We start from the raw sequence: 13,606 nt of genomic DNA, 5'->3' as shown, positions 1-13,606 counted from the left end.
CCCCCGCAAACAGAACACAGACTCGTTTATTTCACTTGCCCAGCTCACGTGTATCGTGTGAGTTTCCCAGTGTCATCCCTCTAAGTACAACACAGATTTAATCCTGTTTCTCCTTAGAAGTAATTGATGATTTAGTTCATGGCAGTTTATTCTAAATATTAATCCTTGGAATACATTTTAAATTGTCTTGCCTTGGAACATTAGGTTAAAGTGTTTTTCCTGGCAACCTTTTCTGGGCCCAGAACTGGCTCCTGAAGGCCGCCGCTCAAACTAGAGCTCCCAGCGGCGTGTAGGCCCCCGGGCCCGCCTCTGTGTGACAGGCCACACTGCGAACAGCAGCTGTCCCTCCATATCTCCAGTGAGTTCCTCTCACTGCCTCGGTGGACATGCAGTCTATCATCAAAGTGACAAGGCTGTCACCAGGAAATAGTGTACAAAATCCCCGCCGATTTCTAGTTGTTACTGGAATTATCCGCCATATTGTGACCTTGTATTGAGACCTTGTAATCCATAGCTTCCTTTTAGATACCTTCATCACATGTAGAGGAATTTTTGTTCTTTTTTTAAGTTAATGATCATGTAATTAATATACCATCAATAATGCATTAAATGTCAAAAATTGGAGTGAAAATAAAATATGGTTTCTACTCTTGAATGGAGATAGAACTATAAAAAGAGTGACATGAAACCAAGTTATATCAGTGCGCTATGGGAGCTCAGGCGAAGAGAGTCGATCAAAGACGACAGCTTCATCAGTTATAGTACTTGAGATAGTATTGCAAAGGATTAGTAGACTTTCGTGTGGCATATAACTAGAAAAAAGGGTATTCTCAGCAGCCCGCATGTAACACGCAAAGGTGTGATGTCAGTGGAGGGGAGGAGTTAGGTGTGACTGGAGTCCAGGAGTTGGAAGGAGGAAGGGCCCCGCTGGGTGTGCTGATGGCCACGGGACCAGAGGCACTCAGAGTCACTGCCGCTGCAGGCATCAGAGGGGCCAGCAAAGGGCTTTAATTTAAACTAGAAACGGGAGCCAGTTAGAATTTCAGTCTAGTGGGCTGGACATGAGCTGGCTGGGAAGCGAAAGTGCAGAGTAGGCAGCGGCGTGAGTACTGACCAGAGGCAGTGAGAATGGTTCTCTACTTGGATGACTGAGATGATGGCCATTTCTTAGCCAGACAGGGATGAATATTGTTTTAGAATTAAGGTGCCAGGAGAACATCCAGCTGGTGATGTTCATTGGAACTTAGTTTTAGGTCCCCCCAGGAGCAGATGCCAAAATGAGCTTTACATGACAAGCAAGAGATTTATTTGGAGAAACGCCTGTGAGGGGGTAAGGGGGAGGAGCTCCAGGTGGAGACAGCTGTGGGAGCTGTGGGACCAGGTGGAGAGGTGTGGCTCTGACCCCGTGTAAAGGGTCCCCAGGACCAGCCCAGGCTCAGTGATTCACTCAGACTCATAGACCTCCACTAGTCACACGCACAGCCAGGACTTACTATGGCACCATGAGACAAAGCAAGACCAGCGAAGGGAACAGGTACATGGAGTAAATGCCAGGCGAGGCCCAGCACACACTTCTGAGCATCCTCGCAGGGGAGCCACGCAGGACACGCTCAGTTCCTCCAGCCACGGACTGTGCCAGCACACGTGAAGTGCGGTGTACCAGGGAGGCTCGTGCAGACTCAGTGCCCAGAGTGCTTACCAGGCTGGTCAGTAGGCGCACTCTGCCTGGGACAGGACAAGTCCAGACTCCCAGGAGGGGAGAGGGGTTCAGTGCAAAGCACGTTGTCTGCCTCCATGGCCTGCTTACATTTGGGATGGTGCCCACTTTGCACGCTGGGCTCATGATGAGTCCGCCCCAGATCTCCATCTCACACCTCCTGTTTTCTCGGCCCACTCTCAGTACTGCTTGTTAGTTCTTAGCCTCTGAGAGGCAGAAGCCAAGATGGGACTAATGTACATGAGATTTACTGGGAAACAGGCATGTGAGGGGGGAAACCAGAAGTCGGGAGAGGCATTAGACCACACTGCAGGTCTGAGCCTCCCTGAGGAGGAGAGAGGCGAGGGCAGGGGTGGAGTCGGGAGAACCTGAGTCTGGTGTAGTTCCAAGAGAGTCTCCCCTGGGTCAGTGATGAAACAGCAAGCCAGAGTGACCCATCAGAGGCATCCTGTGTCTTGCAGGAATGGGCCAGCCACAGCGTCCCTGCAGGCTCGGTCATTGGCTTGGGCCGGCCCCTAGGCAGTGTGCACGGGCAGGAACGAGAGGTGGGATCCAGAGGGCAGCAGGCTCAAAGTTACCTCTGTATTATCAGTTTCGGAAGTGATTGAGAGAGTCCGGAAATAGATTCTAGATGAAGAAGTCCAAGCAGAACCTTTGCAGACATTACTGTGGAGGTGGTGAGCACAGAAGAAAGGGGCCAGCGTAGGATGCTGCAGAGAGTTTCAGAGTTAGAAAAAGACCCAGGTAAGAGACAGCTTAAAGCAGAAAGGAAAAGCCAGATTACCAAATGTTACATCGAGTCCAGCAGGGTGAAGCTTGCAGAGGCTGCGGGCGACCTTGCTGAGATCACAGGACGGAGCGAGTTGACTCTGCATTTCCCGAGTGTGTACTGCTTTTTGAGATACGAAACAATCTTTCCAAGTAAAGTGTTTACAGTCAGGTGATGCCCTGCCTGTGAAATTTTTCAGAATTCACCATTCTTCAGATAGACGTCCTCGAAGAACAGAGACGGAGAGAAGAGAGATTCAAGTCTGGATGAGAAGAAAACGGAAGGAAAGAACGGCAGAGTACTTGCGTCAGCTGGCAGAAAAGAGGGGCCAGGAACACGACCCTTTCTGCCCCAGGAGCAACCCAGTGAGTCTGCAGAATCAGGACGTAGAGTCCTCGCAGGGTGGGGCGGGTTCTCCCCGGCCTGTGCAGGGAAAGGATTACCATAATTTGGATACATTCTTTATTTGACAGTTTACTTAAGTTAGGCAAAGGTAAGAAATTACACTAACAAAATGTAGCAGGATATCATATTGAACTATCTTAAGTTCTTTTCTCCCCCTTACGGCTCCAGCATTTGAAACAAATGAAGAGGTTGAGTGATTGCGTGACAATTGGAGTTGTCTCCTTAATGTTCAGAGTCAGTGGCAGCTGGACACCTGACTGTGTGTGGTGAAGGCATTAGAAAAGTCAACTTTCTACCCATACATCACTTACAAGAAATTGGAAAAGTACAGCCCAGCACACCGACAGAACAGTGACCCTGTGTGTGTGTTCCCACTGCCCTTTAAATGGTCAGCATTTATTTCTGAGCTCTGACTCTGGGCAGTACCAGGGCTAGGTCCGAAGGTGAGACAAGGCAATGTCCCTTTAATAATGACATTACTATGAAATTCCCATTTAGATTACATGCTTAAAAAAGATTTTATTTATTTATTTTAGAGAGGGGAAGGGAGAAAGAGAGGGAGGGAAACATTGATCAGCTGCCTCTCCCGTGCCTCCCAACTGGGGATCTGGCCTGCAACCCTAGCCCTGACTGGGAATCGAACCAGCGACCTTTCGCTTTGCAGAATGACACCCAACCAACGGAGCCGCACCAGTCTGTGCTCAATCACACTTTGATTACAACTGATCTTTGACTTTCTAGTCTGAAATAGAATACAATAAAATAGCATTTCATTGTTTTCAGCACCATTAGAGGAACACATTTTGTAAGTGAATTTTCCAGATAAGATTGTCACATCCAAGCACCACATGGTGCAAAAGTAGGTGAACTGTTGTTTAAAGTGTCAGTCGAGCACTCTGTCGATAGCTGTTAGAGTGGTGACCTCAGAGCCCCTGAGGTCCAGGACGGAATCTTAAAATGCACGTGTGCGCATGCGCACTCGTTCCCCACCGCGTGGGGGTCTGTTATCACCTGCTCTGTCAGCGGAGCTAACACCCAAGCTGGTTTGAGTTGTGTCCACATTCAGAATAAACTAATCTGAGGGCAGAGGGACTGTTGGGTTTATAGACTTTGTGACATGGCCTTCAGGATCACAGATGTTTTTCTTTGGTTTTAGCTTTTACTTGGCTAAGAGTATGGGATTAGTGAGGGGTTCGTATAATTAAAAATTTTATTTGAATTTCTATCTGAAATCAGTAAGACCTTTAATTTGCTACTTGACTATTTCTATATAGGATTTGGAGAAAGAGAATTCACTTCTGTGTGCATCTTTTAATCTACACAGTTTGGGTGAAAAGACTTAACCTCATTAGTGACCCAACAGTAACTGTTTTCCGGAGTGAGATGTGCATAGCTGACGCTGCTGGTTTGCCTCACGGGGCATAAGTTTTGAAGAGTTTACAAGTCACAGCGAACTCACTGCAGCAAGTTTCTGGTGAACATTTTAAAACATCAGAAGGGTGGTTTTAAATGTTGGGATTGTTTCTGCTTTATCAGCCAAGTTCTTGGTGAAATTAACCACAAGACTGAGTATGAAGTACAGGTCTCTCCATCCTTAAAATGTTCTTATTGTCCCTTTTAAATGTAGCTGATTAGGTTCTCTCCTTTCCAGAAAATACATGAATGTAGCTACTAAAATAGATTCTGCATTCCATTTGTTAAATTGGATTTATTTAATTACATGATGCTTTAATATTTTCATGTTTTGTGCTGGGGTCAGAAACTTCATCAAATATTATGGCATCTTGCACTATTTCCTAAATAACAAAATTATATTTTAACCTGTTAAAATTGATTAGTGGAATTTTTACCTTTTCCATGGATTATGACGGTTTAATTATCTGTACTGTACAATAAGAACTAACTGGGTATTTCTTGTGCAGTTTTACATGACTTCAAGGGAGATCAGGCTGAGACAAAAGATGAAGCACGAGAAAGACAGGTGGGTCTGGTAGCTGCAGCCTGCTCGTTCCTTCCAGCTTGCTCACCTGAGGCGCAGGTAATGCCTCAGCACTTCCGGTTTCTGCAGCAGCCCCTTTTTTCTCAATCATGGGAGGAACTTTAGACTCCACCAGCCCACTTAGGAATTACTCCATTCAATTTCATGACTTTCATCTCTGCTACTGCCCGCCCCCTTCCAGTCCCGATGTGTGTATGCATTTTGAAACTACCCCAAAGGCCGTAACTGCAGGTACTGTTAATCGTAACACTTCCTAACGGTTTTCAGACAGACAAAATTTAATACTTCATTTGAAGTGCATCTGAAGCACTGCAAAATAAACGCCAGGTGGTCTTCAAATACTATGTTCCTTCTAGAAATATGAACTGACAGGGACTCTTGTTAACTGTCAATTCTTTCTCTAAAGACTGCTACTTTCTGACCACTACAATCGTCGAATCTCACAAGCATACAGTCTGATGAATGAACTGCTGTCTGAATCAGTACAACTACCAGCTACTGCACAGAAGCCATTGCCTACAATACCCAGAGCTGCCCGAATTTCCAGACTGCGGTGCTCCCTTTCTCCGAGAAGGTAAGTTAAGGTCTGGCCTGTCACCTGGCAAGATCCCGTCAGGCATGATGAGAGAGGTAGTGCTTTAGTGACCCACGCTCACCGTGTCTGCACCTGCCCTGTTCAGAATTATGATGACAAAGTGAAGGAAAAAATGGCCCCTAACCGTGAGGTCTTTTTAAGTTCATGGCATTACCAAGGAGAAAGACAATGGCATCAGATCTCTAATTAGAGAGATAACAAAGCACTTCAGTTTACCCAGTGCAGTTTTGATACCCGTTCAACGCTTTTTCTTTTCTGTAGATTTTCTCATTATTTCCTTTTGTAATCTGCTCCAACTGCTCTCCACTTGGCTCCACTCTTGCAGAAACAGTCCCACCAGCTACCATTTCTCCTCTGCCGTGTCTTCCTCCCTGCTCAGGGGCTGCCGACTTACCTCTAGATACCGTCCCATGGTTCTTCTGCAATAAATGGCCTGCAGTAGGTTTGGATATGCGTTCATTAGGCAAGAATTAAACAGAGAATGCTAAAGAAAAGTACCCGAGTGTAAAGTTTCTTAGAAACACAAAGTTGTATTTGTTGGTGATTTATCAAGGTGAGCAGTAACTGGCAGTACAGTGTTCTTAAAAATTACTACCTTTGACAAAATAAGTGGTTACAATTATAATCACATAATTTAAGAGCCTAGAGGAATACTGCCTGACCCGAAGCTTGACGCAGTCAGACCCTGAGTGTGTGTGATTTGGGTGTACTCGGAAGACCGCATGCCCCCTGAACATGGTCTAGAGTAAAGTAGGGTCTTAGTTGTTTATGTGAACATAAACAACTGCCAAATACATAGAGAATTTGAAATAGAGAGAAAATGGTTTCTTTGAAAAAAACAAATGAAGTTTGAGATACAAGATATGAGGAATAATTTTTGAGTTATTATACACCAAATATATCACTAAGGTACAGAATAAGTGACTGTATTCATCTGGGGTAGAATTGGAGCTTTTTGAAATATTATAGTTTTATCCCTGATATGAGATTCTAGGAATATATAATAATAATTTCTACTTTAGAGAGACTCTACATGGTCACAGTTTTCCAGTAAATCGACCTGAAAAAGTCAGATATACACGCAAACCAAGTGATAGCCCCACAAGGAGACCTTTGGAGCAACCTCGAGGCTTGCCTTGGCCACGCGGTAAGACTTAAAGCTTTTTTATCTTGTGTAATTTGGACCTCTTCCTTCTTGTCTACAAAGTTGTACTTTCATTAATAAAAAACTGTAAATCTTAGTGAAAAGCAATACCTATTTTGGTAGAACTCAAGAGATTCACAAAGACTTAGCTGTACTGGTATTTCATTCTATTGCTTAGAAATAAGACCCTATGAATCTCTTCAAACAAGTGGTCTTTTTGTAATAGAATTTGGTCGGTCGGTAAATCAGATATGCCTTATTTGAGATGTGTCTTTTGTGTGTTCGGCTAAAGAACTTGATTTTTACCAGTCAAGTTCTGCAGGGACGTACAGCACAGCGCGGGGAATATAGTCAATAATATTGTAGTAACTGTGTGTGGGGCCGGGTGCGTACTAGACTTACTGGGGGGAGTCACTTTGTGAATTATGTAAATGTCTAATCTCTATCTACATACCTGAAATTAATATAAAATAATGTTGAATGTCGACTATAATTGACAAAAAAAATGGTCTGGTAGATTTCAGGCTGAATATGTCACAGAAGAGGAATACTAAGAAGCCCAGATTGAAATAATACCATGTTTTTGCCCTTTGAACATCCATTTCCACATTTAAAGATAGATCTGTTAATTTATTGGTAGCCTGCCTTTGAACTTTACCAGAGTGGAGTTTTGATTACTAAAGTAAGACACATTTATTTGTGAAACTATTACACATTGAAGGGTATAATCATAGCTAACATGGAGTACAAATGTGCAGCTAAAAATGCATAATAACTATAACGTAACGAACATGCCGGGGAAGCTCTTAATGACAGCTCTGTTAGGTAGGTACTAGTGTGTTCCCATTTTAAAGATGACAAAATCAGGGCAGAGAAAGTGGAAATAAAACTGCTTAAGATCAGACAGGTAGGAAGTGGCAGAACCAAGATTTCACCACAGTCTGGGCCTAGAGCCTGCACAACCCGAACCCACAACTCAGGAAGCTGCGCCAGGTCAGGGAATCGCCGTTTCCAAAGACTCCGGTCCTCCGATGCAACTTCATGGTTTGGTTCCTCTTGGTTTTGATCCACAAATTACAGTAAGAAAATACTGTTCTTTTTAAACTATAATTTTAAAATAGTAACCATGTTTTCTCTTATAAAATTTTATTTTATACCTGATACATATTTCAGAATTCCAAAATATTAAAGATTGGCAAGGATTTCTATGGAAACCTTTCTATGGAAAAGTCTTGGGATACCTGGTGATATGTCTTTCTCCCGTCCCTTGTCAGACCTGTGTGGTCACCATGTACTTTCTTGGGTCCCCTCCCTTGCTGGACCTTGCTCGCTGGTGTTTCTGCTGCTTCTGGCCCCAGAAGCTCTCAGTGACCCCACCCAAGCCGGTGTGTCCTGACCCTGTCTCAGCAGGCGTTCGCCCTCCTGCTTCCTCAGCCCCAGTCCCCATGTAATTCTGCTCCGGGCTGTGCTCCTGTGCTCCCTCCCCTTCTGGCCTTGAAATTCTCCCCACACCTTGAATGCTGCACCTGTCTGTCTTGGAAGACATTCCTCATCTTAACTCTTTAGTTCTTCCAACCTTGATGTAATGAACATCCATGCTTTCATTTTTAACTGGGGCTGATGCTTCTCTCACGTGGTGGCTGTGAACAACAGTGAGAGACAAATGGCAGGTCTCTTTGGTTTGTTTTTTTCAGTTCTCTGACCCTTCAGTCCTGCAGTATGTTCCCCTTGAGGCACCACTGCGGGCCTTACCTGGTGTCGCTGTAAGCTGGGGTCCCATGCCTCTCATCTCACACTCACCAGGGACTTGTGAACATACTGGGTGTGGCCTCCGCCCCCCAGAATGCAGCCGTTCCTCCTGGCTGCATTCAGAGGCTTTTGCCCCCCCCCCCCCCCCCCGTGTTGTGGGGACATCCCTGGGCAGCGACACAAATACCTGGGCCCCCACAAGGGCAGATGGGGAAGGACAGACTCGCAGAGATTTTAAAATTCACTGCAGTTCATCTGTAAAAAGAACAGCTTTTCTGAAGATCTTGTGAGTTTGACAATGTGTTGCTATCTTGTAAAACAGTATGCCATTTTCTCGCTAATTTCTTCAGTCCTGTTTGCAAACTATTATACTTGGGGTCCTTTGTTTTGTGCTTAGTTCTGTCACAAACAACACAAAGGCTATACTGGAAGTAACTGAGAGGCGTCACTGGCAGGGAGAAAGGGCCAGCCTTGGAATCCTCTCAGCCTCTGTCCCAGCTCCATTACTTACTTTCTGCCCTCACGTGTGTTATTCAGTCTTTTTTTTTTTAAAGAGATTTTATTTATTTTTAGAGAGAGGAGAAGGGAAGGAGAGAGGGAGAGAAACATCAATGTGTGGTTTCCCTTCACGCCCCCTACTGGGGACCTGGCCTTGCAACCCAGACATGTGCCCTGACTGGGAATCGAACTGGTGACCCTTTGATTTGCAGGCCAGTGCTCAATCCACTGAGCCACACCAGCCAGGGCCTTGGGTGTATTATATAAAACCTACCTCTTTGCATAACATAAACATTAAATGTTGCTACTAATTCTAGAATTTAAGAAACCTTAATCATTCTCTTGATAGGACCTAACTGGGCATTTTGCCTAGGTGTTTACAGCTAGGAGACCCCTGTGCCCGACTTGTCCAGTGGCCAGAGGTGCTGTCAGGGCCCTCCACTGGCCGTTTGGAAAAGGGCCGTTGTGGGGCTATCAGGACACCAAGTCTCAAAGCAGTTTTCCTTCCTTCATCTGTACTTTCATTTTGCTTTGTTGGTTCAAGTCAAACCTGCCTACCAAAAGGTTTCTGCCCTCAAAAGATCTTACAGGCCGAGCTGTGAAAAATCTTACCTTTGCAGGAGCTGCCACTGTTGCCCAGAAAAAAGCTGGGGGAGCCAGAGTGGCCATGAGAAGGGCCATGCAGTCTCCAGTCACCTTCCAAAAAGGTAGGGAGTAAGTAAAGAGTAAGTTCTTGAATTTAATATTAATACTAAATCTTTTTTAAAGGTAACATTAATACTAAATCTTTTTTTAAGGAGTTTTTTGGTTATTTTTAGAGAGAGGGGAAGGGAAGGAGAAAGAGAGGGAAACATCAATGTGTGGTTACCTGTCACATGCCCCCTACTGAGGACCTGGCCCGCAACCCAGGCATGTGCCCTAGACCGGGAATCAAACCAGCAACCCTTTGGTTCACAGGCCCGCGATCAATCCACTAATCTACACCAGTCAGGGCTAATACTAAATCTTTAAAAATCATAAATCGCTCTTAGAAATTTCAAGTATATATTTCAGAATGTATAGATTTCAGGATGAAAAGTATAGCTTTGTGGTTCAGAGAAGAGGCTGTGGAGTTAGGTTGGAATCCCGGTTCACCACTTACTCTTTATTTAGCCAGGGGCAGTTCCCAATCCATGAGCGTAGGCTTCAGTTTTCTCACCTGCAAAACAGGTGAGGGAGGGTTTGCCCAGTGCTGAGCATTACACGTACTACGGAGGGTGTTGTGATAACCCAGTCACAGGACGCGCAGGCCAGTAAGCTTAGGTCTGATTTTGCTCCATGTTTGGGTACTTGCTCAAATTAGCTGTGCTGTGATGGAGAGGGAGGGAAGTGACACGGAAGGATCTTAATTCCTCATGCCTCCCCTCTCCCACCCCTCACCCCATGTTTCTCCTCACAATTTAAAAAGTACTTCAACATTCCTTCTCCTGTTAGCTCCCTGTTACGACCCTGGTAGATAGTAAGGACCAGGGCCTGAGACACTCTGGTTAAGTTCGAGGGACTGAACGTAGGTAACGCACTCAGCCCACAGTAAATGCCAGAACGTGTGCTGCTGTTACTGTTTTGGTCAGTGGGAGTTCTCATTTATTGGATGTATTCTTACCTTTAAGTGCAGGAGGCTGGGAAAGCTGGGAAAGGCCAAACTTTACCATTGTTACCTCTTCTTCCCCTCTTCTGGGAGCCACCTGTGTTTACCTGTCATCAGACCCTGTGTCCCGGGTGTCTCTTCAGGTCACCTTGGTGAGGGGCGACCGGGCTGTGGCACAGGCCGTGGGGAGTCAAGTGCGCCAGCGGGGTGTGCTCCACGAGGGCTGTGGGCTGGGGAGCGCTGTGGTCTGCTAAGCCGCCTCTGGGCACTGGCTGGGGGAAGTTTCTACGAACAGTGACATTCAGGAAGGAAGAAGAGGGCCATACTGTGTTGTCACTGCACTTACCCTGACGCCTGTGCCAGAGGCAGGTGCAGGCATGAAGCCTGAGAGAAGAGGCCTAAACGGCAGACTCGGAGGCTACCCCAAGACGGCCCACAGGAGGCGAGGCAGGCCCAGCTGTTCACACCCTCCCTGTTCTGAAGCTGGAACTTCCCCCCAGTTCTGCGCTGTGGCCCCTCCTCCCTGTACCCTCTTGTCCTAGAGGTTACCGTTAACTTTTAAAATCAAAAGAGGTGGCCAGCATGTGGTTACCTTCTCTCGCACTGACGGAACAGAAATTGGTAGAACTCTCAAGTGAACTACATTCAGACCTTGTGATTCAAAACTGGGCAAAATGTGACCGCCGTGGATTTGATGATAAAGTCACAATGAAGAACAAACTTCTAAATGACAGTCCTGATGTACGCCTTGTTCTCTTCCCTTCAAAGGCTCTGCCACGCCGTGCCGTGGTCTACAGCAGGCAAAAAGGCGTGGTACTGCAGGGCCTGCCCCTTCGACCAAGCAGGTGTGTGTGGAGGGCAGGAGAGAGGAGCCTGCGGGGAGCCCCTGGCTGGTGCCTTCAGGCGTCCGAAAGGTTCTTCCCGGAAGTCACAGTTCCCTTCTACAAGTAAGCCTTTTCCAGACTCAGTTTGCCTAGCGATTCCTCTCTGTTCTTTGGGGTTTTGCGGGGTGGTTTGTTTGTTTTTGTTTTTCTGTGGGAGGCAGAAATACAGAAAGATTGTTAGGTCAGTTTGAAGGAGAGATTCAAAGCTACTACTCCTCAGCATTTATCTTTCAGAATTTTCTGTAACGTTGTATTTTTATCTAAAAAATCACCACAATGCAAGAACACATACTTGCACTACAGATGTAAAAACCCATTCTGTCCTCTTCAGATCTGGTGCCACCATCTGGTTGTCAGGTGACGTTCAGCTCATGCCGACCCAGACATGCTGGCTGGGCAGCCACAGCCCTGCTTCCCTTCCCAGTGCCTTCCCCGTCTGGTGGATGAGCAACTCTAGAATCTTTGGTTCATGTTCCACTGATTTTTTTTCCTCAGGCTAGAACTGCCCCTCACTATCTTTCTCCATTTGACAGGACTTCTCACCAGCTGAAGAGGAGCCAGAGCCTCCTGCTGGGGTGGGCGGCCTGGACAGCGTGTCCGAGAGCACCGGCAGCATCCTCAGCCAGCTGGACTGGAATGCCATTGAAGACATGGTCGCCAGTGTGGAAGACCGGAGCCTTCCTGTCCACTGGGCCCTGGATCCGTGAGGCCTAAATAGCATCCTGTTCCTAGGCCATCATCTCAGTGATGTTGTTCCGAGAGATGTACGGGTTTAAGGGTGAGAAGCAGTGAAAGTGATGCTAATTTACCACCTGGAGCCATATTAGTACCTGAATAAGCCATTTCAAGAGGGAAAAATAAACATTTCTCAATAATTTAGCATTCATGAGAAAGGGTTCTTTAACTGTAGGTGTATTATGTTTTTGCATTTGATTATCTTTAGGCATAATTTTTTAAATAATGAAAAATAAAATGTACCTTTCAAGTCAAGTTTACATAAAATTTAAGCTCCTTTCAGTAAAAATCTCCTATCTTGCCTCCTCCTTTACTTCCCCGAATTTGAGGAAAAAACCTTATATGGGTAGACCTGATAGGAAAAAGAAATCAGTCTTACCTGAGACACTCAGTAATGAACTCCATTTTCAAACATACCCTAAAATTCACCAGTGCAGGGCGTGGCCTAGGAGAGAAAAGGAACCAACAGCCTTCCACCAATCCTGAACACGTAAAGGAAACTTTCATGTAGGCCAGATTGGTCCTCTGTTGGGAACCGCCCTGCCTGGTTTCAGAGGCTGTAACCCCTCATGGTTAAGGCTGAGTCAGAGTTGGGACCATAAGCCACTAAGGAGACAAAGCTTGTCTCCCTGGCAGGTGTATCACCTCTGCCCACTTCACCCTGCTTGGCCCTGAGCTTGGCCAGTTAGCCAATGACGGGTAAGAATCCGCAAGGGAGGATCAACCTAAGACAGGCTCTGGTCACGGAAGAGGCCCTCAGGGAAGGACTCGGGGGGCTGTGGAAAAAGGGGGTGATGGACCCTCGCCCCTCGGCTTTGAAATAGCCTGAGTCCTCATTCTGTCTGCAAGAAGTCTCCTAATCTCTTGGCTGCCTTATTCCCTTGCCTGACTTAAGCCTGAAGCAATAACAGAGGGCAGTGCAGTCCTGTGCTGGGAGGGGCGGATTCCCTGGGGAATCAGGCCTAAGAAAAATACATACATTCCTGTGAAACCTACTTAATTTGTACCCTCAGTTTAAGAGATAAGGGTCCAGACCTGAGATGAGTCTGGCGTCTACTAAAGTTTTATGACCCTCTAACTAATTGGCTGTAACTCAGAATCAGCCCTCAGAGTTCTCTGTAAATCATGTATTGTTTAACCCTTACTGCCTGACAATGATTGATGAGCTTTATCTGCATTCCTGTGCGAATGAACCTAATAAAAGCCCCTGGAGAGAGAGGCTCTGGGCCCTTCTCCCCCTGAGAGAAACGGCCACCTTTCCTCCCCAAGCAGATCATGTCTTGGTAGTCTTTTTCTTCGTCCGTGGCGGAACCGGGGGCTGCGTTAAAGCCCCCCAACAGTCCTCTGCCTGAAAAGTTGTAGAGGAAAAATGGGGTTGGATGCTTTGTGTGGGAAAGAAAGGGCATACCACTCCTGACTCCAGAAGGATCATGGTTACTTTGTAAAGACCATGGAGCCAGAGGACTCTGGTCAAGATGGCAGAG

The 13,606-nt window shown here is 46.2% G+C and overlaps 1 protein-coding gene across 8 annotated transcripts in view; it reads left to right on the top strand.

The window, feature by feature from the left end:
* CPLANE1 (ciliogenesis and planar polarity effector complex subunit 1) overlaps window positions 1–13,394 on the top strand; it is a 92,084-nt gene extending 78,690 nt beyond the window's left edge. For 4 of the 8 annotated variants that reach the window (XM_053914397.2, XM_053914399.2, XM_053914396.2 and 1 more), the window contains 7 exons: window positions 2,686–2,851; window positions 4,814–4,872; window positions 5,297–5,464; window positions 6,508–6,632; window positions 9,497–9,583; window positions 11,272–11,450; window positions 11,921–13,393. In XM_053914397.2, the coding sequence (XP_053770372.1) occupies window positions 2,686–2,851; window positions 4,814–4,872; window positions 5,297–5,464; window positions 6,508–6,632; window positions 9,497–9,583; window positions 11,272–11,450; window positions 11,921–12,094 (958 nt within the window). In that variant the 3' untranslated portion in view covers window positions 12,095–13,393. Of the gene's footprint in view, window positions 1–2,685; window positions 2,852–4,813; window positions 4,873–5,296; window positions 5,465–6,507; window positions 6,633–9,496; window positions 9,584–11,271; window positions 11,451–11,920 lie in introns of all 8 variants that reach the window. The other 4 variants (XM_053914393.2, XM_053914395.2, XM_053914394.2 and 1 more) reach the window with 2 other exon arrangements.
* The last annotated feature ends 212 nt before the right edge of the window (window positions 13,395–13,606 follow it).

The sequence above is a fragment of the Desmodus rotundus genome, chromosome 1, assembly GCF_022682495.2.
Source record: "Desmodus rotundus isolate HL8 chromosome 1, HLdesRot8A.1, whole genome shotgun sequence".
NCBI lineage: Eukaryota > Metazoa > Chordata > Mammalia > Chiroptera > Phyllostomidae > Desmodus > Desmodus rotundus.
Note: the sequence above shows the minus strand (reverse complement) of the source record. Positions and strands in the feature narration are given on the sequence as shown.